Raw genomic sequence first — 22,639 nt, 5'->3', positions numbered from 1 at the left:
TGCAGGAACACACCCCCCTCTCTCTGTGTGCACTGGGGGCCTTGGAAACTGGGAGCACTGGTTTGGGGGGTCACACAGAAGGCACCTGCCTGTGCTGACACAGGGACCTCGTGCTGCAGAGAGCGGGGTGTGGGGTTAGTGGTGGCAGAGAAGGGGGCACAGAGCTGCAAATGAAGGGTCAGCGCTGTGGAGTCTCCCTGAACCCTGAGCAAAAGATTCAAAGCCTAGAAAAATCTAGGAGAATATGAAGCAACGTTTTTCCAAGAGGCTTGGAATCAACTTGGAAGCAGTGGAGAAGTGCTGAGGAGCTTTGCTGAGGAGAGTGGATGCTCTGACAGGGCTGTGGTCTCTGTTCCTTGCAGATGATCCCTTGGGGATGCAAAGGAACATGGAGACCTTCATGGAGTCGTGCAGCAGTGACAAAATCAGCTGCTCTACTGCGCCCACTGCCTTGGAAGGTAAGAGAGCTCCTTAGGAAGGCTGAGTCTTTGTGTCACAGTAGGTTTGCCTGCCAGCCAGCTGGGGAAAATCCCAGCTTTTCCAAGATGGAAACAAGCAGCCCATATTCTGGCACATGCTAGGCAAGAGGCCTGTGAATTTTGCACTGACCCTGGCATAAAAAATGTCGAAGTAGACTCAATCAGTCATAAAGGAAGCTGAGCTCCAGGAGCACTCGGCCAAACGCCTGCAGGGCGAGGAGCTGCTGGGGGAGCTGCTGGGACGGGGTTGGGACACCCACAGTGGCACCTGGTTGGGACACCCACAGTGGCACGGGGTTGGGACACCCACAGTGGTGGGGTTGGGACACCCACAGTGGCACGGGGTTGGGACACCCACAGTGGCGGGGTTGGGACACCCACAGTGATGGGGTTGGGACACCCACAGTGGCACCAGCTCCTGCACCGCTGCAGCCACAGCCACCCCCCGGGAGGGCCTGGAGCTGCAGCCCTGCCTGTGCCCTGAGCTTGGCCCTGGTCCCCCTGCAGCCCCTGACCCCGAGCAGTGGGAGCGTGCCTGTGACACGCTGCTCATGTGCATCGTCACCGTGCTCAACCACGGGCTGCGCAACGGCGGCGGCGTCGGGGACATCCTGCGCAAACCCTCCAAGGACGTGAGTGGGGAGCACCGGGACCTTCCTGCTGCTCAGTCCTGCTGCACTCCCTGCTGTGCCACTGCCCTGCCTGCCTGGGACACAGCCAGCTCTGGCCCCCCTGCTCCCCTCCAGCGCTTCCCTCCTCCCTTCCCAACCCCAGCTCTGCCCCCTCGGCTCTGCCCTCAGCCCTGGCCGTGCAGTGGGGCAGCCTGGCTGCAGCAGAGCTGGGCGAGACACCCAGTTCTCCCTCTCATCTGTTACAGGAGTCCCTGTTTCCTGCTCGAGTTGTCTACGACCTCCTCTTCTTCTTCATTGTCATCATCATTGTCCTTAACCTCATCTTTGGGGTCATTATTGACACCTTTGCTGATCTGAGGAGTGAGAAACAGAAGAAGGAAGAGATCCTGAAGACCACCTGTTTCATCTGTGGTGAGCATTGGAATTGCCCCAAAGTTCTTCCTCCCCTCCAAGATTGGGGGAAGGAAAAGAATTTCAGCTGGTTTCTGTTTTTTATTTATTACTGCAAAACTTAAATCTGTTCAGTGAGGGGTCAGTGCACTGTGAGGATTTTAAACAAGGACACAACTGAGAGGAAAATGCTCTATGTTGTTCCTCATCCTGTTAATGAGGTGTTAAACTAAAACCAGATTGTCCATCTCATTCCTGAGACCATCCCTTAGTCAGTGGGGAAAAAAAGCAGCATATTACTAAAGAAATAAAATACAGAAAATGTTCTGGAATCCTTTCAGTCAGCAGAAGGAATCAAAAAAAAAAAAAAAGAAAACCCTAGTAAGTCTCAGTGCTTTTTCTTTTAAAGATCCTCTGGGTGCATTTCATGCACATAGGTACCTGGGCAGAGGCACAGCCAGCAGGACTTTAAATAGAAGCCTCTTGAACAGTGATTAATGCCAGGTTGGACAAGACTTGGAGCAACCTGGTCTAGTGGAAGGTGTCCTTGCCCATGGCACGGGTTGGAACTGGGTGAGCTTTAAGGTCCCTTCCAACCCAAACCATTCTGTTATTCTGTCATTTCCCCCTGGTCTGTAGGTTTGTAGGTTTGTTGTGTGCCAAATGCCAACTAATTATTAAAAGCACTTGAAGGACAGCCCTGGGAGAGGATGTTTTCTGTACGTCCTTTCACACTGCTGCTCAGTTCTTACCTTCTCCCCTCCGCTTCTTCTCCCTCCCCATCTCCAACCTCCACTGCCTTTCCCAGGCCTGGAACGGGACAAGTTTGACAACAAGACCGTGTCCTTTGAGGAGCACATTAAATACGAGCACAACATGTGGAACTACCTGTACTTCATCGTGCTGGTGCGGGTGAAGAACAAGACGGACTACACGGGGCCCGAGAGCTACGTGGCACAGATGATAAAGGTACAGGGCCCCTGGGCCATCCCAGCCTGCCTGCCCTGGGGATACTGAGAGCAGGGGGCTGGCCAAAGAAAAACAGCTCTCAGAACTCCCTTTGGAAAATATTCAGTAATGCAGAAGTGCCTTAGTTCGTCCTTAGCTGGTTATTTCCACTTTGCCATCCCAGCCAGCACCACCAGTGTCTGACGGTTTGGGCCGTGAGTTTAAGGGTTCAACCAGGCAGGAGGGAGTGTGGCTTCAAGGGGGTTTCAAGGCAAGAGAGGGAAAGGAAATTGAGGAAAGAAAAACTTCTGCACTTGAGCCCAGAAGGCTGCACAAAACAAACGAGAAACAGACAGTTTATGGAAAATGTGCAACGATGTTTGCAAAGAGAATTTTTTAATCCCTAAGCACGGGCTGCCTGTGAGACCCACACAGGTCTCCTTCCTCCTCTTCTCCCCACCTCCAACTCCCCCTCCCCGTGGTTGCCTTTCCAGAACAAGAACCTGGACTGGTTCCCCCGGATGCGAGCCATGTCCCTGGTCAGCAATGAAGGGGAAGGGGAACAGAACGAGATCCGGAACCTGCAAGACAAACTGAACACCACCATGAAGTTGGTGTCCCACCTCACCTCCCAGCTGAACGAGCTCAAGGAACAGGTCTGGACACTGTTGAAAGGGGAACCCCTGTCCTCCCCAGAACAGACACCAAGGGCAGGGAGGGGGAGGCAGAGCCCGCCCGAGGCAGTACAAGCACAATACAAACCAAGGGCTCCCGCAGCTCCTTTTGGGGGAATTGGGGACACCTGGGACAGGTGGTTTTTGATAGTGCCACTCAGAGGGTTTTCTGGCAGAGGCTCAAAGCAGCACAGACTCAGGGGGAGTGTGAGAGCAGCAGGGCCTGGCTCCTGCCTCACCCTGCCCCTGTTTGCCTGCAGATGACGGAGCAGCGGAAGCGCAGGCAGAGGATGGGGTTTGTGGATGTCCAGAACACCATGAACCACTGACGGCGTCACCGTCACCCGCCGAGGGACTGCACCTGTGTGCCAGCTCAGGAGGCTGCTGCTCCCTGGCTTCCAGGCACGGATGGCACTGTCTGGGGACAACAGCCCACATGGCAAGGGCTCCCCAGGCAGCATTTCCCTTAGAGCGCTTGTAAGCAATTCCAGGAGCAGGGACTGGCCGGATTCCTCCCCACACCTGGGCCCAGGTGTTACTCTACCGCCCTTGTAGGAAGATAAATCATACAGGACTTTTATTCCTCATTGCAATAACTCTTTATTTTGCAAATGTGGAGGGTTGTATCTTTATCTCCATGTGCTCCATCCCCTCGGGTGTGGGGGAAGTAGCTGTAGGGCTGCAATATTTAACTTATTCCGAGTGGCACTAGTCCCTGTGGATCTTTGCAAACCAGCCATGGTATCTGCTGGGCCTGCTCCATGCTGATCCCCCTCCACTTAAAGAATTCTGTTCATCTTGTGGTGCAGTAAAGAGGAGCTGAACTGAGGAGGTGGATTTAATTTAATTAACTCACCAGATGAGGAGCTGAGCTCGTCCTAGTGTGAACTAGTCTTTTGCCTTCTGTGGACCAAGAGTCTTTGGGCAGCAGTAGTAGGAGCCTGCAGGTTTACAGGAGTTCACTGTGAAGGGGTGTCCTGTGTTTTAGTTTCATCTCTGGTGTCATGTTTTACTTTTTTTTAGTTGTTATTGTTGTTACTTAAGAACTGAAGTGTAAATTGCCTTAACTAAATTAAATACAAAATCACGTTATAATAAAAACTTAAACGTGGTAAAGAAGGTTCCCTTCCTGTGCCCTTTGGTGGGTGATGGGGCTGTTAAATAGAACCACAGAAGAACCCCAGGCCCTGAAGCCAAACAAGGGCTGTCACCCAAGGTGCTCCACACCCCCCTGCTCTCAGCTCTGGGTGTCACACGATGCTCCAGTCTGATGCCAAATACTGCCATGAAGAACCACCATGAACAGCAGCCTTGGTTCCTGAAGCTTTGGACCAGAGCCTGCTGCAGTTCCAAATTCTTGCACTACTTGCCAGGAAAAAACTGTTGAAACTCATAAAAAGCAGCAGCTGTTGGTGCTGTGGAGCCCTGGCACAGCTCTGCTCCAGACACTCATCCTTCCCAAGCCAACCCCAGCCCCAATCCCAAGAACAGACACTGATGCAACCATAAAAGCTCTAAAAAGGAATAAAAAAGGCCATAACAGTGAAGTTGCATAGCACTTGAAATGTGTTTATGGCCCTATATACCAGCATGTCATTAAATCCTGCCGTTACCCCCCAGCTCTGCAATAACCACCCCGAGCCCTCCTCATGCTGAGGGGATCTGCACAGAGCCAGCTCGACCAGCAGCACTGCAGCATCTGACTGGAAGCTCCATTAAACTCTCGCAGTGCTCCACTGTCACCATGGCAAAGTCACCCTCAGTCCTCTCCTTGTCTCCTCCAAAGGAAAATAACTGTGATGATTAAAGTTCTCCCTCCCTCCCTTGCACTGTTCCCTGTGCTAACACACACAAACACAAGCACAGAGAGGTTTTCACATCATCCCTCTCCTCTTTACAAGCACATTTACAGCTGACACAGCTTTAAATGCTCTGTGCAGCTCCTGCCTGTTCCATTTTTGTAATACAAAGGCCCAGGTCTGACACCACAAAGTTCTCTCCTTACATTGCTCCAACAAGGCTTCAGCACGGATGAGTTAAGCTCTGTCCTAGATTTTCAGGGGAAAAAAAGAGGCACTAAACATGAAGGATATACAGGGTAGGGCTGAACAAAAATGCTGCTGCTAAGAGGAATAAATGGTTTTATTCATCATGGCAACACACAGAGCTTCAGGGATATGTACAGTGGAGAAGCTGAGAGCTGGGCCCTCACTTCGAGTCCTCTTCAGGTTTCTTGGCAGAAAACTTTTCCCGCAGTCTCCTCCACGTCCCTTTTTTCATGTCTTCCATCTGTTTCAGAATGTCTGCAAAGGGAGAAGGGAGGGAGGGGGCAGAGGAAGATAAGCAGAAAAGCAGAGGAATGAAACCCTCTTAAAACAGCTCTGCCTTCCATAGATTTTTCCTTTTCTGACTTTTCATCTTAACGAATTTCCATTCCAGGCCCGAGGCGAGGTTGGTTTCCCTTCCAATCAATGCAGGGAGTCTCTTATCACCAACAACTGATATTCACTTTCCACGCACTGCAATCAAAGTTAGCAACTGGAGCAGAACAAAACTGCTCTGGCTTCCAGCTCTGCACTTCACAAAGGATGTGACTGAGAGCATTTCTGCACAGGCTCCCTCCCAAGGTCCAACACAAAAGAAACACCGAAGGGAACTGGGAGATGGTGAAACAGAAGCTGAGCTCCATGTTGGAATGACAGGGCAAACATGGTTCTTTCACACAGTTCCTGCTGTCTGACCCCAAAGAGCCCTTGGAAAGACTTTGCTGTTCCTGCCAGTGCAAAATCCAATCGACTCTTCACCTCAATAGAATAATTAGTTACTCCTGTATTGAATTACTCCTCAATTGCTTCTGAACTTACTCCTCCTCAAACACCTCCGGGTGTTTAAAAGATGCCATGAGCACCACAAAGATCAGAATGTTCCCTTCCTCCTGCACTGCCCTCCCAGCCCAAGCACAGCCAGTACCTGTTGCCAGGATCATCCTGCAATCCTCCACTGTCACCCCGGTGAAGGTCGTTTCTTTCAGCCGTGGATACTTCCCAGGTGAGCAAGAGGAGAGAGGCACAAACATGTTACTTGTGGTGCATGAAAGAGGGACAAATGTCCCCAGTTGGCACAGCTCAAGCTTGTTTTTAGTCCAAGAATTCTGTTTATCCACCCAACTACTGCCCTGCTCCCACCCCACAGAGCCCTGCCCTCAGTGAGCACAGGCACCAGGCACTGCAGCATCCACTGCCATGTGTCCCTGGGACATTCCCAGGAACCCTGCCATTCCCAGGACTCCCCCAAAGGAGGGGTGATGGCCAGTGCCAGAGCTCACCTTGTTTTTGTAGTAGTTGGTGTGGATCCTGACCAAGCTCTCGTACATTTGGTCACAGGCCTCGGGGTCAGCGATCTGCAGGGACACGAGTGTCACACGAGTTATTTTACACCTCCACAGCAAAACCCCCCTTGTTTTCCACGGCCTGGGACAATGGCAGTGAAGGAGCAGCTCAGCAGACTTCCAGTGCACTGCTGGATGCTGGATACCTGCTGTCCTGCTCCAGGTCTTTCCCTTCCACTTCCCACCAGCTTGGCCTGCAAGAATAACCACACGTGGGATTTCCAGAACAGACCTTAAACTCTGCACCAGCTAAATCTGACAGATCAGTGTGAACACACAGTTAGAGAACACTGTGCTCAGCTTTCTTCTCACGTTTCCTGGCTGGTGCTGTGAAATCTGTGGCCCTCCCTGCTCCGAGGCCACTTCTGTCACCTGTTCCATTGTAAGGAACCAGCCAGGACAAGGTGGAAGTCAGAAACTCCCTGTGCAGGCTAAAAATAGCCTATAATTGATTAAGGAAAGCAGTACAAACGACACATAACAGCTTGGGAAGGGTAACTGGATTTCTATTTCAGACCAGGCTAATCCCCAGCCCGTGCCAGGTGTCCCAGAGGGATGCTCCTGCCTGGCACAGCCCCTGCCCAGCAGTGTGGATGGCTGCTTTTCTATTTCACAAGGGTGGGGTTTTTTTTCCTCTTTTACAATGGGGCCAACTTGTCCAGAACTCTGCATTGCTGCTCCACGACAACAAACCTGAATGATTAAAACAGGTAAGGAACACAAATAACATCAACAGAAACTTGTCAGGATGAAATGGCCTGGCTCCTCCTGGGACATGGGCACAGGGGCAGCACACAGAGGCTGATGCAAAGTAGGAAAAGTAAGGAAAAGCTTTCCTTGTCCTGCAGGAGTGCCCACATCCCACTGCAGGTGATCCTCACCCGTGTCCTGCAGCCCCATCCCAAACAGCCCTGGCTCAGGCTCCAGCAGTGACAGCACAAATAGTGATTAAGAGGGTGGCCCAAACAGCATCCCACCCCCAGCAAATCTTACTGCACATGATTAAAAGAGGCATTAGATTGCTAAAGAGGCCCTTATGGCTCTAGCTCCTCTCTCAGAAGCTCCTCCTGTCACACATTCCCCTCACTGTATTCAGCCTCTCTACACACAAACTGCCACCAGACATAATTCACATTTCCAGGATGAGTGGCAGCTTGGGGATCTTGGAGCCAACTGGTGCAGCACATCCAGCTGTCCTGAGCATATGGAAAAGCAATAAACTGTTCCCAAAATGTCTTTTACAGACTATTCTGGTCACCAATACAGGATTAGGAGCTTATAATGGTCCCTCGAAGTCGAAAACGCCATCTCTGGAACAATGTTTTTATGCTAAGAAAGGGCACATTTACATTCTGCAGCAACACCTCCACACCTGGGGAGGTCTGCAGCCAAGTCAGGCATCAGATTCCCTAATTTATTTCAGCAGCAAAGCCTAAACTCCGACAGAATTACAGCTGGAGGCGGAATTCAATTGTACAGGCACTGCACTCCATCAGTGTCAGGCAGTGCTGCAGCTCCCTCTGCCCACCCTGCAGCTCCCCAGCGTGGGGGCGAGGAAATCACCCCAATTAACTGCATCCCTGCAGGCCACTGACAATTCCCAGTGCTTTGTGCCCCACGCCCATGACCACGGGGACGGGGTTCTCCAAAGGATGTGGTGCAAAGGGTGCAAGAACTGGGTACAAACTAGACATCCTGGGTACAAACCACTGTCCTGGGCACAAACTAGACATCCTGGGTACAAACCACTGTCCTGGGTACAAACCATTGTCCTGGGTACAAACCACTGTCCTGGGTACAAACCACTGTCCCGGGTACAAACCACTGTCCCGGGTACAAACCACTGTCCCGGGTACAAACCACTGTCCTGGGTACAAACCACTGTCCCGGGTACACACCACTGTCCCGGGTACAACCCGGTGGAGGAACAGGGGATGTGGCTGATTGGGGTCTGTGCTTCCAAGGCTTCTGAGCGCTCACACAACCCCCTGCCCTGCTCTGTGCTGTCCCTGGAGGGGCTGGATGGACTCCACGCTCCCTGAGGATCCCTCCCCGCCCAGGCTTCCACGCAGCCCCGAGGGAGCCCCACGTGAGCCCCAAATTCCTGCGTTTTGTGCCCAAAGCCCCGCCGAGAGCGCGACCGCCGGCCTCCCCCCCCCCCCGGCCCTCCCCGCCCTCCCCCGCGGGGCCGCGGCGGTCGCGGCGCTCACCGGGGTGTTCTCGCCCTCGCGGAAGGCCTGTGCCACGCGCTGCCGCAGGGCCGCGCCCAGGTCCCGCTGCCGCTTCGTCTCCTCCACGGGCCACTCCTCGCAGAGCCGCAGGAACCGCCGGTACCGGCTGGCCGCCATGGCCGTCACGTGCGCCGTCACGTGCGCCCCCGGGTCACGTGGGCCGCGGGGACTCCCGCCATGGCTGAGGGGGGAGAGAGAAACACAGAGGGAAACAGAAACACAGACACAGACACAAACACAAACAAACACACACACAGACACAAACACAGATACAAACACAAACAAACACACACAGACACAAACACAGATACAAACACAAACACAGATACAAACACAAACACAGACACACAAACAAACACAGACACAAACAAACACAGACACACAAACACACACACACACACAAACACACACGGGACCCCCGTGAGGGACCCCCGGCCCAGGGACACCTCCCCGGGCAGCCCCTTCCAACGCCTGACCCCTCCATCCGTGGAGCAATCCCTCCTGGTGTCCCACAGCCATGGCACACGGGTTCCTCACGGTGCTGTTCGTATCACAGGGGGCATGGGAGGGGTTTGGAGCACAGGCAGGAGCTGCAGATCAGAGCTCCTTCCTTGGACACCTCCAGGGGTGGGGACTCCTCCACCTCCCTGGGCAGCCCCTGCCAGTGCCTGACCACCCTTTCCATGGAGAAATTCCTCCTGATGTCCAACCTGACCCTCCCCTGGCACAGCCTGAGGCCGTTCCCTCTCCTCCTGTCCCTTGTTCCCTGGGAGCAGAGCCCGACCCCCCCCGGCTCCCCCCTCCTGTCAGGGGGTTGCAGAGCCAGAAGGTCCCCCCTGAGCCTCCTTTGCTCCAGGCTGAGCCCCCCCAGCTCCCTCAGTTCTCCTGCTGCTCCAGCCCCTTCCCAGCTCCCTCAGCCGCTCCTCACAGGACTGAGGATGGTTTGGGCTGGGAAGGACCTTAAAGCTCATCCCACCCCCTGCCATGAGCAGGGACACCTTCCACTCGTCCAGGTTGCTCCAACCTGGCCTTGGACACTCCCAGGGACGGGGCAGCCGCGGCCTCTCTGGGTGGCAAACACCGTGCAGGTGTATGAGGGGTGAGAAAGGAGGGCACAAGATGCTTTCTGTCTCATTATTCAGCTGTTTTCTGTTCAGCAGCACTGACAGGTGAGGCAGGACCCCCAGCCAGGGGGGTGCTCTGCTGACGAGGGGCTCTGGTTGCTGGCGTCGTGCTCAGACCCTTCCCCACCCCTCCCGCTGTCACTCCTGGTGTCCCCATCCCGGGAGGCTCAGGTGGGGCTGTACAAACCCCTCAGCAAAGCCACAGTTCACTCTGATCACAGACCTCTGTGCACACAGTGCAGCCAGGATAATCCATGGCTCAGGCACTGCTGAAATTGGGTGTTTGCGGCTTTTTTTTTCCAACCATCTTGAGTTTGTGGTCAAGAAATATGCAACACTGTGAACAACAGTCTTCCCTGGTGGACTTCAAGCCAAGTACAATACACAACTGGGCCAGATGTCTTAAATTTTCCAGCTATAAATTTCAGCAGCTCCCCAGCTGTCCGCAGTAAATCCAAGGGAAGGGTCTCCCTTAGGATCTGGTGTTTAAACCTGGGGAAATAACGACTCTCTTAAAAAAATACAGGCCTAAACAAAGGATAATGTACTTCAAGGATGCTGCGGGAGGGAAAAGAGATGGAAACTGAGAGTTACTCAGACAATTTTATTTATATCCCCATTCCCCGGTAATGGAGTTCTGTAGCTCAATTCCTTGTGCAAGGAACTTCTCCTTCAGGTTTCCCACATCATGCAGGAAGGAATTATATTTTGTTCCATAATAATAATAAAAGCTGTCCACAAAAGCTGTAAACATTATTTTGAGTCTTTTGTTATCCTCTCTTTCAAACACACACACACAATATTTATATCAAAGAATTTCTGGGTGACCTTTGACGTCCAGTCCCTGACTCAGTCTCACACTTTTTTTCTTTTTATTTTTTCCTTTTTTTTAAGCAAAAATCCCTTGATGTGAATGTTTTTTGTGACTGATACCTGACAGAGTAATCGCATTTCAGCCCCTTGCTTAGAAAATTCCTGAAACACGCCCTGTTATAACCCTGCAGGGATGTCAAAGCTTGGTGAGGGGGCAGTTCTTGGTCTCCTGGAGCTGCACAGACTCTCTGCAGCACCTCAAGGTGTGTTTGAACCCCTGCACAGAGAACCCCGACCATCCCACGGCGCCGGGCAGGCGCAGCAGGAATGCTGGGGTGTGGTTTTCTCCCCCCTGGAGCAGGAGCTGAATGGAACACTGCAGTCTGTTCATTCCTGCCCCAAACACCCAGAATCCCCTCGGCCCGCTCGGCTTCGTGAGCGTCGGGGTGAGCAGGTCCTGGCTTATCATTAAGACTCTTCCAAGTAATGCTTTCTTTGGCTCACAAATAAATCAAGGATAGCAGTAAAACCAGAGAGGAAAATAAATCTTCTGATGGATGGCAGAGGGAGCAGATTCTCCCAGCTCTTTGCTTTTCACGCTTCAGCTCAGTAATGGCATGTGGAGTTTTCAGCACTTCCCGAGCAATCCATGCTCGTTCCATGCTGGGCACGGGGTGTCCAGCACCCGGGGGGTCCCACCCAGCTGACCCCGGGCGGTATTTGCAGGGCTATCGGTCACTAGGAAATCCAGGCCGTTCCACAGAAATTCTCATTTTCCCTCTGAGAGGCTCTGAAGGATTTTGATGAGGTTCTCCAGGCCAAAAATGTAGCCGTGGTCGGGCCCGTCGTAGGGGGTGGGGCTGCTCTTGGAGCCCTTGAAGGTGGTGTGGGCAAAGTCAATCATCCGCACGTCCACCCTGGCGGGGTTCGCGCCGTGGGTTTTCGGGAGGGGAAGGTGATGATCCAAGGGTGCCGCGCTCTCCTTGGGCTCCTGCCCGTCGTAGATGATGAGGAGGGAGCTGGAGTAGAACCTGTAGGAGCTCTGCTTCCTGATGACAGAGAGCAGGGCCTTGAGCCGCAGGACGATGGGCTCCAGCAGGTCCGTGCGCAGCTGGTTCCCGGTGCACAGGAACTGGCGCAGGGTTTGCCGGAACCCCTCCGGGGACAGCTTCCTGCCAAAATACTTGTCCTTGCACAGGAAATGGCCAGTGTCCGCCTGGTAAACCTGCAGGGGGGAGAGCGGGAATCCACGGAGTCAGGGATTGGAGTCCTGAGCTGGAGGGGACCCGCTGGGATCGCTGAAGTCCAGCTCAGCTCACAGAAAGGTGTCGGACACCACAAAGGGACAGGGGGTTTGACACTGTTTGCACTGCTCTGTATGTGCCCATAATCATCACTCTCGTTATTATCCTGCAGGCAGGGTTTTGAATGTTTTGGAACCTGCTCGAGCAGAGTGAGAGAAGGAAATGCGTGGTTTGGGTTTCTAGGAGAGAGGGGGGATTTCAAGCAGGAGAAACCATCACACTGAGCCCAAAATGAGCCCCTGGCTCTCGCAGCACCAGGACGAGGTGGCTCAGTGAAGGCACGAGCAGGGCAATGTGGTGCTTTTTGGGGTTTTTTTGTGCAGCAGCCAAGAGCTGAGCAGGAGGTGGGAATCTGTGTCCATGTACAGGTGAGTTCTCAGCTGGGGTAAACTGGTTCCAGCTGCTCACACTGGTGGCAGTGGTATGGGGAAAGAGTTACTCTAATGTGCTGTATTCTACAGCCTTCCCTAAGCATCCTCTCCTCTCTGAGAGCTCACAGAGCTGAGTGGCCAGTTCTTACTGTGTTGGGGGGGAAAAGAGAATAAAACTGCTTCGGTTCACAGCAGCAGAGTCCCTGGAGGTTTCCAGCTTGGCTCCAAGCTGTGTCTGGGGCGGACCCCAAGGGGCTGGAGGCCCTGCCTTACCTGCATCCCGCAGATGCGGACGCCCAGCGAGGCCGAGGTGCTCTGCTCGCACTTCTTGATGTGCCGGGCTTTCTTCTCCTCCGAGGCGTCGTCCCCGTGCTGCCGTGTGCCCATCTTCAGGTCCAGGATACAGGGGTAGCTGTACTTGGATACCACGTTCTCCAGCAACAGAAACTCTGGGCATGAGTTAAGGGAAACCCAATATTTTCGAATTCTAATTGAAAGAGGCCCTAAATCAAAGCAACTGCTGACGCTCCCCATAACAGCTCACAACTGTAATGAGACTTTCTGAGCCAATTTCTCCTCCGTGTCATTGCTATGGGCCTCTCGCTGCCAATTCCACTTAATTTACTGTACTACAGTCCTACCAATTAAAGCCCCAGCAGCTCCATTCTGCAGTGACACCATAGCCCTGGGCTGTCACTCCGACACCTTCCCTCGGTGCCGAGCTCGCTCCGGTGGGTGGGGGAAGTTGTTAAACTCCATTACTCACATGACTGGTGGGTAATGGAGTGTAATAGGAAAATAAAAGGCGAGGCAGCTGCTAATTCCTGCATAGTTGTGTTTTTAAATGTATGCCAAGGGGATCCTTGACTTCTGCTGAGAACTCTTTATGGGAACTGGGTTTTTTCTTTTTTTTTTTTTTTTTAAGCAGTGGGAGAAGATGACAGAGAACATTCTGTATTTTCCCAGAGTCTGTGCAGAGTGTCCCCCTGCAATACACCATGCATTGATTCCAAGCTGTTATTTGCAGCCAGGCCTGGGCTGGAGGGGAGGGAGGAGAAAGGATACGATGAAGTTTGTTCTCGTTGTGCTTGGAGGACATGCGGTTCAGGTGCTGCCTGTGACAGTGCAGTCCCCAGGGGTTGTAGCTCTTTCTTTCTGGCTGGTTTCCATTTGCATCTTCCAAAAGGGAGTCTGTGTGGTACTGAAGGTCTGTTCTCAAGAGCACCTTCCCCGAGCAGCTGGGCAAAGCACACAAAGGAACCCATTGGGTTTAGAAGTTCCAGAGGAGAATATTCCCTTCACTCATTTTTTTTTGTGGAGCCTCAAACTTGATAAGGTGAATTTGCAGGGGCTCTCAAAGGAAACATATTGATCATGTCCAACCTGCAGAGATCCTTTGTTACTCCATAACAGTAATTTTCAGAAAGGCAGCTATTTCTGCCTGCCAATATTTTCTTTCATTATAATTTAAAGTGCATTGGCTCCCATGAAAAGCCATTCACAGCCCCAGTGACCAGGGATCTCTATTTATCCACCTAACAGGCACAGCACAGGCCAATGGTCCAACAACGGGAATGATTCCCAACCTAGAGGGGCTGGCTGCAAGGAGGGGAGGAGGGAGCAGTGAGGAGATTTGTTCTCCTTGGGGGGTCATTCCTTGGTCTCACTCATCCCAAACCCATCACTCCCATTGCTCCAAAGGCAGCAGTTCCACGGTCGTGGTGTTGCACCCTCAGTCACAGCTGCCCCAGGTGAGTTCTGAAGCAGTTTGGGATGAAGGAGGTTTTGCAGAAAGCCTCTGCAAACCCAAAAGTCATGGTGTGCTGGAAGCACCGTGGTGCCTTCCCAGGACAGCTCTCCCCTGGGACAGGATGGGACTGGAGCCCCTGGAGTGCTGCACAACTGCTGCCAGCAGAAGGGTGTTCCCAGCTCAGTGACTGCTCTCCTGGGGCTGCTCCTCCCTTGGAGCAGGGTGTGCTCTGAGGAGTTGGGCTCAAAGCGTGTTTGAGGCAGATATTTGAGCAGCAGCATCTCAACCACAGCCCCTCTGTGGATCCCCTCTGTGGATCCCCTCTGTGGATCCCCCCTGCTCCATCCCCAGGGTGGGCAAGAGCAGAGCCATGGACACCCCGGGCTGGGCTCTGCTCTTCTCCACCTCGGCCTTGGGGCTGCTTTTGCCCACTTGGCCACCAAACATCTCCCAAACCCCAGCCCACCCGAGTGGCAGGAGAGGACCAGGAGGCTGGCAGGGAGTGTCCCACCCGTGGCAGACCCTCACCTGTCTCGGAAGGTCTTGGTGCCCTGGGTGTGGCTCCTCTTGACGAGCCCGTGCTCGGTGCCAGGGCTGGCCACCAGGGTCAGGTTGCCCAGGCTGTCCTTCTTGAGGTGCACTGAGACAACACCTGGACAGAAAGGGGAGAAACAAACAGGAATGAGACAAACCTGTGGATTGTCACAGAGGCCTGGCCACCACCTCACCAGCCCAAGGAGGCCCAGCCTTGTGGAGAGGGCTGCCCAGCTGCCTCCTCATGTTTGGTGGCCTCTCACAGTGATCCCCCTCTGATTTCAGGCCCAATAAACACCATTAGTCTGAGACCCTGGAAAACAGCCTCGGGGTTTTCAAGTGTTCCTCTTTTCAAGGCTCAGCTTGGCCCCTGCCTCCTTCCACACCACATTCCTTTGTCCTCCTCCAGGCTCTGCTGTGCCCCAGGTGACCCAGAAAAGCCCCCAGCTCTGGACCACAAGACCCCAGCTTATTTAGCACAAGGGATTTAAGTGGTTTTTTTTAAGACAGGACAAGGCTGGAAATGCTTTTCATTGGCAGGAAGCAAAGGGGGGGTTGGGGACAAGGAATTTTCCAGAGACACTCAGCGTGCCAAGTGCTTCTGTTAACTGGAGAGCCCCCAGGAGCAGGGCAGAGACGTGGGCATGGGCTGGCAGTGCTGCCCACACACTGCCATGGTTATGTCCTTCCCCAAGGACCAGCACCCAAATATCCCACGGGGGGGAAGGATTGTCACACGTCCCATATTTATGCACTAGAGGGAACATGATCGTGACCAGGGGGTATTTTTTCCACCCCAAGTGCTTAAAACACCATTATGAATTTTAGCATTGCAATTTTCCCTGACTCTGACAGGAATCACAGGGCTCAAATGCCAGCCAGCCCATCACGGATTTAGCCCAGTCTGAGCCCATTCCTGGCACGGGGATGGCTGACTCTGCCTCTCAAGTGACAGCACAGGAATGGCCACAGCTCTCACTCCAGCCAGCCCTGACCTTTCTGGGAAAGGCTGATAACACCATCCTGCTCCTGCAGCTCTGTCAGGGCTGGCTGAGCCTCCACAGGCACTGGGGGCATATTTAGAGCACAGCTCAGGGGGATTCCAGCTCCAAAAGAGGGCAGGGAGGGCTGTGGGACCAGCAAAACCATCAGTGGAAAGAGCCCTGCTGGAGCTGGGTTTAACCCAGCTGTGCCCAGGGCACCCTCCCCAGGTCTGCTGGCCATGCAGGGAGATGCATCTGAGCAGCCCAACAAACAAGGGCGCTCTGTTCTCCCAGGCAAAGGTGCCAAAGCAAATAAATATGCAAAATCCCATCTCTGCATTGAAAGTGAGATTACAGAAAGCAAACACAGACAGAAGGCTGTGCCCTCTCTGTGCCTGCCAGGCTCTGCTGCCTGAGGGAGGTTTTCCCCACCTGATTTGCAGCAGCCCCGTGTCCCTGCAGCCACCAGCCACCCCCTCAGACTGGGAGTGCCCATCCCTCCCCAGGTCCTGCCCCCCAGAACCCTGCAGCTGTGCTGGATGCACTTCCCTCCCACCCCCTGCTCAGCCACCACAACCATTTCTCTTTCCTTTTGCTGTGCAATCACCACTACTGTGAACAGACTGGATTAAACTGGCTCATTTTGCACTGAAATGGGGGAGGAATATACACAGGCTGCTCTGCCAGGGGAGATGGGGGGGCTGAAAACCTTAATTAGGGGGCAGGTAATATTTTTAGCTCTCCCAACCCTTTGCTCACGGTGGTGCTGGGCACAGGGAGCTCTGCCTTCCTCAGGCTCCAGCATTATCCTTTCCCTGAGTCCCTTTTGTAAAAATCCATATTACTGAGGGCAAACAGATCTCCTCCCAGCCCGGGTGCCTGGTCTGAATTTTCAGGGGATGTAGGCAGGAAAAAGCCAGAGTGTCTCTTGCCTAAATCTAAGCCTTTATATTTTTAAAAAGTCACTGTGAGGCGAGTGGAGCCCTGGATTCCGAATGCTCCGACAGCCTGTAACCTTAAAAACTGTCCCAGTTACTGCCTCAGCCAGCAGGGCTGTGCTCATTTACATAGTGCTGACAGGCTGGCCCAAAAAACTTATATATAGCGTGAAACCAAGAGTTGTTAAGTATCTGCCATTAATATGAAAATTAACGGGGAGATTTTCAAAGGCAAGAAGGAGCGTTAAATTGGAAGGGAATGTGATCCTCTCCCCCCTCCCGGCTGAAAATTCAGGCTTCAAAAAGCTACATCTCAGCCTGGAAAACGCTTTTGTTTCCTGGTGTGATTCCATATGGGTTTGCACATGTCCTGCCGTGACCTATGTGTGTAAAACAACTCTCTGAAACATGGCACCAGCCCTTCTCCTCTGCTGCAGCAAGAAAACATCTCCCTGGGATGCATTTGGGTGCATGTCTGTGCTGGCCTTTAGTGTCCCTGACACCCCAATCCCCTCCTGCCAGCACCAGCGAGGCACCAGTGGGTATTTATGGGTGCTGTCACCACGCTGGTGGCATCCCAGGATCCTCAGGAGGTTTTGCTCTGGAGCTCTGCCCTTGTGGGTTTATTTTTACATTTACAAGCACATTCATTGACTGCCATGTGCAATGGGAGCCTGAGCAGAACTAGGCTGGAAAACAAGCCCAGCATCCCCCACCAAGCTCAGCTGGGGCAGGCAGGGCTTGAAGGGAGATGGGGAGGGGGAAGCCAGTCCCAAGGTCACCAACCTGCCTGACATGGTGAGGTGAGTGGGAAGGGAGCTATGGCCTGGGGTGAGGCTGGAATGATATTTGATCAGCACTGCACAGAATGTCAACCATTACATAATGCTCCCTGGGCCTAAGAATAGAGATGAGGCACTCGGACACGTGGAAAGGGGTGATGGAACCCTCAGGATCGTTCCCGCCGGTGCTCGTCAGCCCCATCATCCTCGTGGGAAATCCCACCTCTTTGATTGCCTGGGACAGCCAGGAGATGAGAAAACGTGTGCCCAGCGCCAAATTGGAGGAGAATTGCTATTTAATTACCCTTCATCACAAAACTCTCTGGGATTTGAAACGGGAGAGAAAAAGACAAAAAGGTTTTAATAACCAGGGCAGCCCTGGACTGGTAAACTGGGACTGTTTAACAGCTTTATCAGTGGCACCAGCAGGGCCCAGCACTGCAGCACCAAACCCTGCAGAGGAAACCGCCCAGAGGAAACTTGGTTTCTCCCTGAAGCGTCTTTTTAATATTGTCCCATAAATCTGCGGGGCCCTTGACTTCCTGGGAAAGGGAGAGATTGGGCTGGAACTGTGGCTGACTGAGCTCTTTTCTCTAACACCGAAGGACCAAAAGATATTTTAAGTTTTTACGTGACAGCTGAGCTTCTCGCCTCCCCCAAAAACCACGGTCAGGAGCTTTATGAGCAGCACAAGTCTGGCAGTAAAAGCAGAAATACTGAGGGAGCAAGAAAGAGAGGGAGGGAGGATGCCTTAAAAAGTACCAGCACTGCCCTCCCAGGCACCCCGTGCTGCTTTTCGATGGCTGAGCTGGGAAATTCAGCAGGGAAAGGGGTTCAGGGCCAGGAGAGCTGGGGGGGTTTGAAGGGGGACACCGAGCAGAGAGAGGGGCAGGGGGATGCTCACCGGGAAGGTCTCACCTGTGGCAGGGCGGCTGCCCGGGGTCGGTTTTTAGGAAGGGGGGCGGTCTGTACGTCCCCTTACCTTTGTACTGGGGCGTGAACTGCCGCATGGCCCAGGGCAGCGACTCGTAGAAGCTGAGCTCCTGCGACACGAGCGGCTTGCAGACGGTGTGCTCGTCGTAGCGCAGCATGCTCGTGTGCCCGCCCACCTGGTGCACGAAGGGCTCCAGGGGCACGGCCAGGAGCTCCGCGCTCAGGGGGCTCTGGCCCACCATGGGCCGGGGGCTCGCGGGGGGCTGGATCCCCCTCGGCAGCAGCACGGGAGGGTGGGAGCCCGAGCCCGGGGGGTGCAGGGTTGTCCCCCGCGCTGGATCTTCACCCGCGCTGGGCTGTCACTGCCGGGACCTGCAGCACAGAGGGAATCAGGGAACTGGAGTGAGAAGGGGGGACGAGCCACTGCAAAGCCAGAGCCAGGCACCAAGGGCCAAGGCGGGTGGGATGAGACCTCAGTGCCCAGGGGCTGGCAAGGAGCCCCAGCCTGAAACAGGGTCCAGCAAACACCCACTTTAGATCTGTTGGGGGCAAAAGAGACAGAAGGGAATTATCAAGAAACTTAAAATGATTTGCATCCTGGTTTTGCCAGCAAAACCCCAGTGCAGTGGATAATAACATCTTTGGAAATCCATTTCTGTCCAGGAAAGCCTCCAAGATGTGTTGCCAGGTGAGCAACACCACCTCTGCCAACCCCACAGGACAGATGTGACCAGGGCAGCACCATCACCCCCTCCTCACCCAGGAGACAGGAACAGCAGAGGGATGGGGGCACCTCCTGGAGGGACCTGCAGCTTCCCATCATGGGCAGCAGCTCCCAGGGCTCTGCCAGGAGGGCAGCTCAACCCTTCCCCAGAGCCAGCAGGTACAACCTGACCCAGGAGCTGGATCCAATGACACACAGAGTATTCCCCATCCCACAGCAGGAGGCAAAGCTCAGGACTCGATGATCCCTGTGGGTCCTTTCCACCTCTGTGGTATTCTGTGATCTCTGCTGCCTGAATCTCCCCTTCCCCTCCTGCTGTGGTCAACCCCCGAGCAAACAAGCCCCTGGTGCAGGTGCCAGGTTTGTTTTGCACCTGGAGAGCTGGGATGGAGTGGGCTGAAGGGGAAGAACAACCACTCCTACCTCCAAACCCACAAGCAGCTCCTTTATCTCCCCCAAGGTGGGATTTTCCCCCCCACTATTCCATTCTTTGGGGAGGAGTTCCTGCTCTGCAATTACCTTACCCAGGGGAACAAAGCCAGGCCCCAGCCAAGCAGTTTCCAGCCGGGAAGAAAGAGGCTCTTCGGAGCCTTTCCAGGAGTTAATAAAAGCATTTGGCATTTTGTTAAGTTGTGACAATTTTTAAAGAGGATTTTCTGCCTCGAGACCTGCAGGTTTGTTGTGGTTTGTTTTGTGTGGGTTTTTCCCCCCTCTTCCCTTCCTCAAAAATAAGGAGAAAAGCCAAAAGCAAACGGATTTGTCATAACACCTCTTTGGAGCAGAGCACAACATGACTTAAATCCTTTATGGCTTCAGAGACATTGGTCCAAGGCTGAAACTCAGCTGTCACAACCCCCTGACAGCTCTGGCAACCTTGGCATTCCAAAGGGAGTTGGGGAAAAACACCCACACTCTGATAAAGCTCTGAATGTTTTCTCCCAGGCAAAACTGGGAGCAGGATTTGCAGGAGGAGAAGGAGGTTCTTTTCAGGGAGTTTCTATTCGGAAGCAGCTCATCCATTCGGAGCAGATAAATGTTCCCACAAACACTGAGCTGCTCTGAGCTCCCCTGAAACAAGACACTTGAAATAAATCACTTCCACTGGCTCAAGGTATCGCAAATGCCAAGAGATATTTACGTCACTAAAAATACACGGAATTACAGATAAATCCGTGTCCTCCAAGCAAACCAGAAGCCTTCAGGATTTTTCCTTGAGCTAAAGGAAAAGCAACCCAGGTGCTGCAGGTGGAGGAGAGGCAGAAAGTATTGGGGAAGGAGAATAGAGAGAATATTTCTCCAGAAATGGGACTTGGAGCAACCTGGTCCATAGAAGGTGTCCCTGCCCATGGAAGGGGCTGGACCTGGATGAGCTCTGCCTGGGTACAAGCCCAGGCTGTTGGGGACACCTCTGCTCCCCAGGTACTTCACCTTACACCCTGCTCTCACTCAGGGCCAAACATCAGAAGAGTCTGAGCTAAGCAGGTTATTTACTCCCAACTCCAAATCCAGCCAAAAAACCCCAAGCAGATTAAATTCTCTAATCTTTAATTAGCTCCTACTCCAGCCCATCCCAGCCCATCCAGTTCCATCCAAAAGGAACTCGTGTGGCTCCGAGTCCGGGAGCAAAACGCAGCCAGCCTGGCCCTGGGAGAGAGCCCTCACCTGGAAACCAGCTGGGTCCTTGTGGCAGAAATCCTCAGGAATATTAAAATCACTTTAAGAACAATGGTTCTGTGCACAGAACCATGCTCTTAGTGCTGCACCTCGTGGTCACCTTCCCCTCTGGGACCTGGCTCCCCAGAGCATCCCAAAGCTCCTCTGCAGAGTTTGAGCACTGCAGGGGCTGCAGGTTCTTTTTGTGCTTCATTAACAGGCAAGGCAAGAACGTGGCTGAGCTCTGTGTGTCCACAGCTCTCGGTACTGGAGCTGCCCTGGAGCCCAGGCCAGCCCTGCACCGAGCACCCAGAGCAGGGACACGGTGCCACCACCCAGAGAGGGGACACGGTGCCACCACCCAGAGCAGGGACACGGTGCCACCACCCAGAGCAGGGACACGGTGCCACCACCCAGAGCAGGGATACAGTGCCACCACCCAGAGAGGGGACACGGTGCCACCATCCAGAGAGGGGACACGGTGCCACCACCCAGAGCTGGGACACGGTGCCACCACCCAGAGAGGGGACACGGTGCCACCACCCAGCACAGAAACGGGCACAAGTCCCCTCACCCCCCTGCCCAATTTCCCCTCCACACCGCCCAGCACCACCAGCCCCTCCTGCCCAGCCTGGTGCCTTCTGGTGGTGCCACGAGCACGATGGAGAACCAGGAGCCCCCAGGCCCATGGCTGCAGCCCCTGGGCTGCTCCAGAGGTTCCCAGCAGCCCCCAGTGCCAGATGTCCCTGCTGCTCCCATCCCTTCCCGCCAGCCAGGGCCGTGCTTGGAGCCTTCCTAATAACATCCTGCCCACCCTCCAAAGCCATGTTCACGCTGCCCCTCCTGCCCCTGCCCTGCCCTGGCTCTCACCTGTGTGTGCAGGTGAGACACCTCCCTCGGGGGCACCTCGGGGTGCTGCCGGCGCCGCTCTCTCCTGCTTCTCGCTGTGTCTCCAGGCAAGGAATGAGGGAAGGGTTGGGCACGGCCCGAGTGCGGCGGCGCTGGCAGGAGCCCGGAATGTCCAGCTGACAGCTGAGCCGTGCCCGGGAGAAACCCTGCGTGGGACAGGGATCAGCCCAGGCCAGGGCTTGGGACCTGCCTGTGCTCGGCCTTCCAGCAAGGCCACGCTCCAGCCTCTTGGGCAATCGGCTCTCCAGGAAAACAACTGGCCCTTTGGGCCAGGCTGTTCTCCACTGGCCCACCCCCGTGTTTACCACCTCCCTGCAGAGCAGGCTGGGGCTGGGCAAGGGATGGATATCCAGAGCTTCCCGGAGCTCCCAAACCCACCTGCTGGGTGGGAAAACACGCCAGGGAGACTGGGGAGGAGAGAGCCAGGGGCTGCGAGCCAGGAATGGGGTGGTGAGGGGCTGGGGTGCTGTGGGACACCAAATCACCCATCTCTGTGGTATTTATGGCAAGGGGGGCAATGCCCAGGGCGAGAGGAGGCTTTGCCCAAAGCTGGGCAGCAGGTGAGAGGATCCAGAGACATGGGAGCGGTGTGGGGAATGGAAAAATCCCAGGGAACTTCCTGCCAGGGCCAGGCTGTCTCCTGCAGCCAGGCAAGGACAGCGTGTGCCCAGGGCAGGCTCTGGACATGCTGTGCCAGCCTGTGCCAGCCCCTGCACCCCAAGGAGAGGGACCCACCTGTTATTTAGGGGATCACAAGGCAAACACAACCTGGGCAGTGCCTGGGACAAGGAGGGGATGTGCCCACTCCCACCCCCAGTCCCAGACCAGTCCCCAACAGGACCTTGAGGACTTCAGCAAACCCCTGCCCAGGCCTGGGGCCCCAGTGCTGCCATGGGGGCTTTGCAGCAAACGGCAGCAGGTTGGGAATTGCATGTGGAATTACACCAAACAGGACTATTTCCTAACCCTGAATATATTGCAGTTGTAACTTAGCAACCTCAGCTGGGTAAGAGCATCCTGACAGGAATGCGGGTCCTGAGGAGATGCAGCCATGCAGCCTTTTCTGTTCCCAAACCTTA

General features: G+C 54.2%; 3 protein-coding genes across 7 annotated transcripts in view; 1 reads left to right on the top strand and 2 right to left on the bottom strand.

The window, feature by feature from the left end:
* ITPR3 (inositol 1,4,5-trisphosphate receptor type 3) overlaps positions 1–4,242 on the top strand; it is a 92,580-nt gene extending 88,338 nt beyond the window's left edge. For all 3 annotated transcript variants that reach the window (XM_064635551.1, XM_064635549.1, XM_064635548.1), the window contains 6 exons: positions 363–458; positions 987–1,111; positions 1,357–1,522; positions 2,310–2,470; positions 2,944–3,105; positions 3,384–4,242. In XM_064635551.1, coding sequence (XP_064491621.1) covers positions 363–458; positions 987–1,111; positions 1,357–1,522; positions 2,310–2,470; positions 2,944–3,105; positions 3,384–3,452 — 779 coding nt within the window. In that variant the 3' untranslated portion in view covers positions 3,453–4,242. The remainder of the gene's footprint in view (positions 1–362; positions 459–986; positions 1,112–1,356; positions 1,523–2,309; positions 2,471–2,943; positions 3,106–3,383) is intronic.
* A 1,005-nt stretch (positions 4,243–5,247) lies between these two features.
* LOC135402426 (ubiquinol-cytochrome c reductase complex assembly factor 2) lies at positions 5,248–8,935 on the bottom strand. Of its 3 annotated transcripts, none has more exons than XM_064635573.1 (5): positions 8,722–8,935; positions 6,658–6,705; positions 6,449–6,523; positions 6,094–6,163; positions 5,248–5,426 (listed from the first exon to the last, which is right to left on the bottom strand). In XM_064635573.1, exons 1-5 carry the CDS (start codon positions 8,857–8,859, stop codon positions 5,332–5,334), a joined length of 426 nt encoding a protein of 141 aa, XP_064491643.1. In that variant the 5' UTR covers positions 8,860–8,935; the 3' UTR covers positions 5,248–5,331. The 3 variants fall into 3 exon arrangements, with proteins under 3 accessions (XP_064491643.1, XP_064491645.1, XP_064491644.1); XM_064635575.1 differs by lacking the exon at positions 8,722–8,935 and adding an exon at positions 8,199–8,294; XM_064635574.1 differs by lacking the exon at positions 6,658–6,705 and having other exon boundaries at positions 8,722–8,905.
* Positions 8,936–10,450: 1,515 nt separating this feature from the next.
* Positions 10,451–22,036, bottom strand: IP6K3 (inositol hexakisphosphate kinase 3). The gene is made up of 6 exons (XM_064635556.1): positions 21,522–22,036; positions 18,324–18,646; positions 14,633–14,756; positions 13,420–13,592; positions 12,628–12,803; positions 10,451–11,904 (listed from the first exon to the last, which is right to left on the bottom strand). Exons 2-6 carry the CDS (start codon positions 18,514–18,516, stop codon positions 11,449–11,451), a joined length of 1,122 nt encoding a protein of 373 aa, XP_064491626.1. The 5' UTR covers positions 18,517–18,646; positions 21,522–22,036; the 3' UTR covers positions 10,451–11,448.
* Positions 22,037–22,639: the final 603 nt, after the last annotated feature.

This window comes from Pseudopipra pipra, chromosome 25, assembly GCF_036250125.1.
Source record: "Pseudopipra pipra isolate bDixPip1 chromosome 25, bDixPip1.hap1, whole genome shotgun sequence".
Lineage (NCBI taxonomy): Eukaryota > Metazoa > Chordata > Aves > Passeriformes > Pipridae > Pseudopipra > Pseudopipra pipra.
This window is presented reverse-complemented; position numbering and strand designations above follow the sequence as displayed.

What these genes read in the sequence shown, in the direction of transcription:
- LOC135402426 (XM_064635573.1), bottom strand. Translation starts at nt 8,859, where the DNA reads ATGGCGGCCAGCCGGTACCGGCGGTTCCTGCGGCTCTGCGAGGAGTGG. An exon ending in GACCTGGAGCAGGACAGCAG is followed by an intron (nt 6,524 to 6,657) that starts GTATCCAGCATC and finishes GTGTCCCTGCAG; the next exon opens with ATCGCTGACCCCGAGGCCTG. An exon ending in CAGGATGATCCTGGCAACAG is followed by an intron (nt 5,427 to 6,093) that starts GTACTGGCTGTG and finishes CTCCCTTTGCAG; the next exon opens with ACATTCTGAAACAGATGGAA.
- IP6K3 (XM_064635556.1), bottom strand. Translation starts at nt 18,516, where the DNA reads ATGGTGGGCCAGAGCCCCCTGAGCGCGGAGCTCCTGGCCGTGCCCCTG. An exon ending in ACCAAGACCTTCCGAGACAG is followed by an intron (nt 13,593 to 14,632) that starts GTGAGGGTCTGC and finishes TGCTTTGCCCAG; the next exon opens with CTGCTCGGGGAAGGTGCTCT. An exon ending in TCCGCATCTGCGGGATGCAG is followed by an intron (nt 11,905 to 12,627) that starts GTAAGGCAGGGC and finishes TCCCCCCTGCAG; the next exon opens with GTTTACCAGGCGGACACTGG.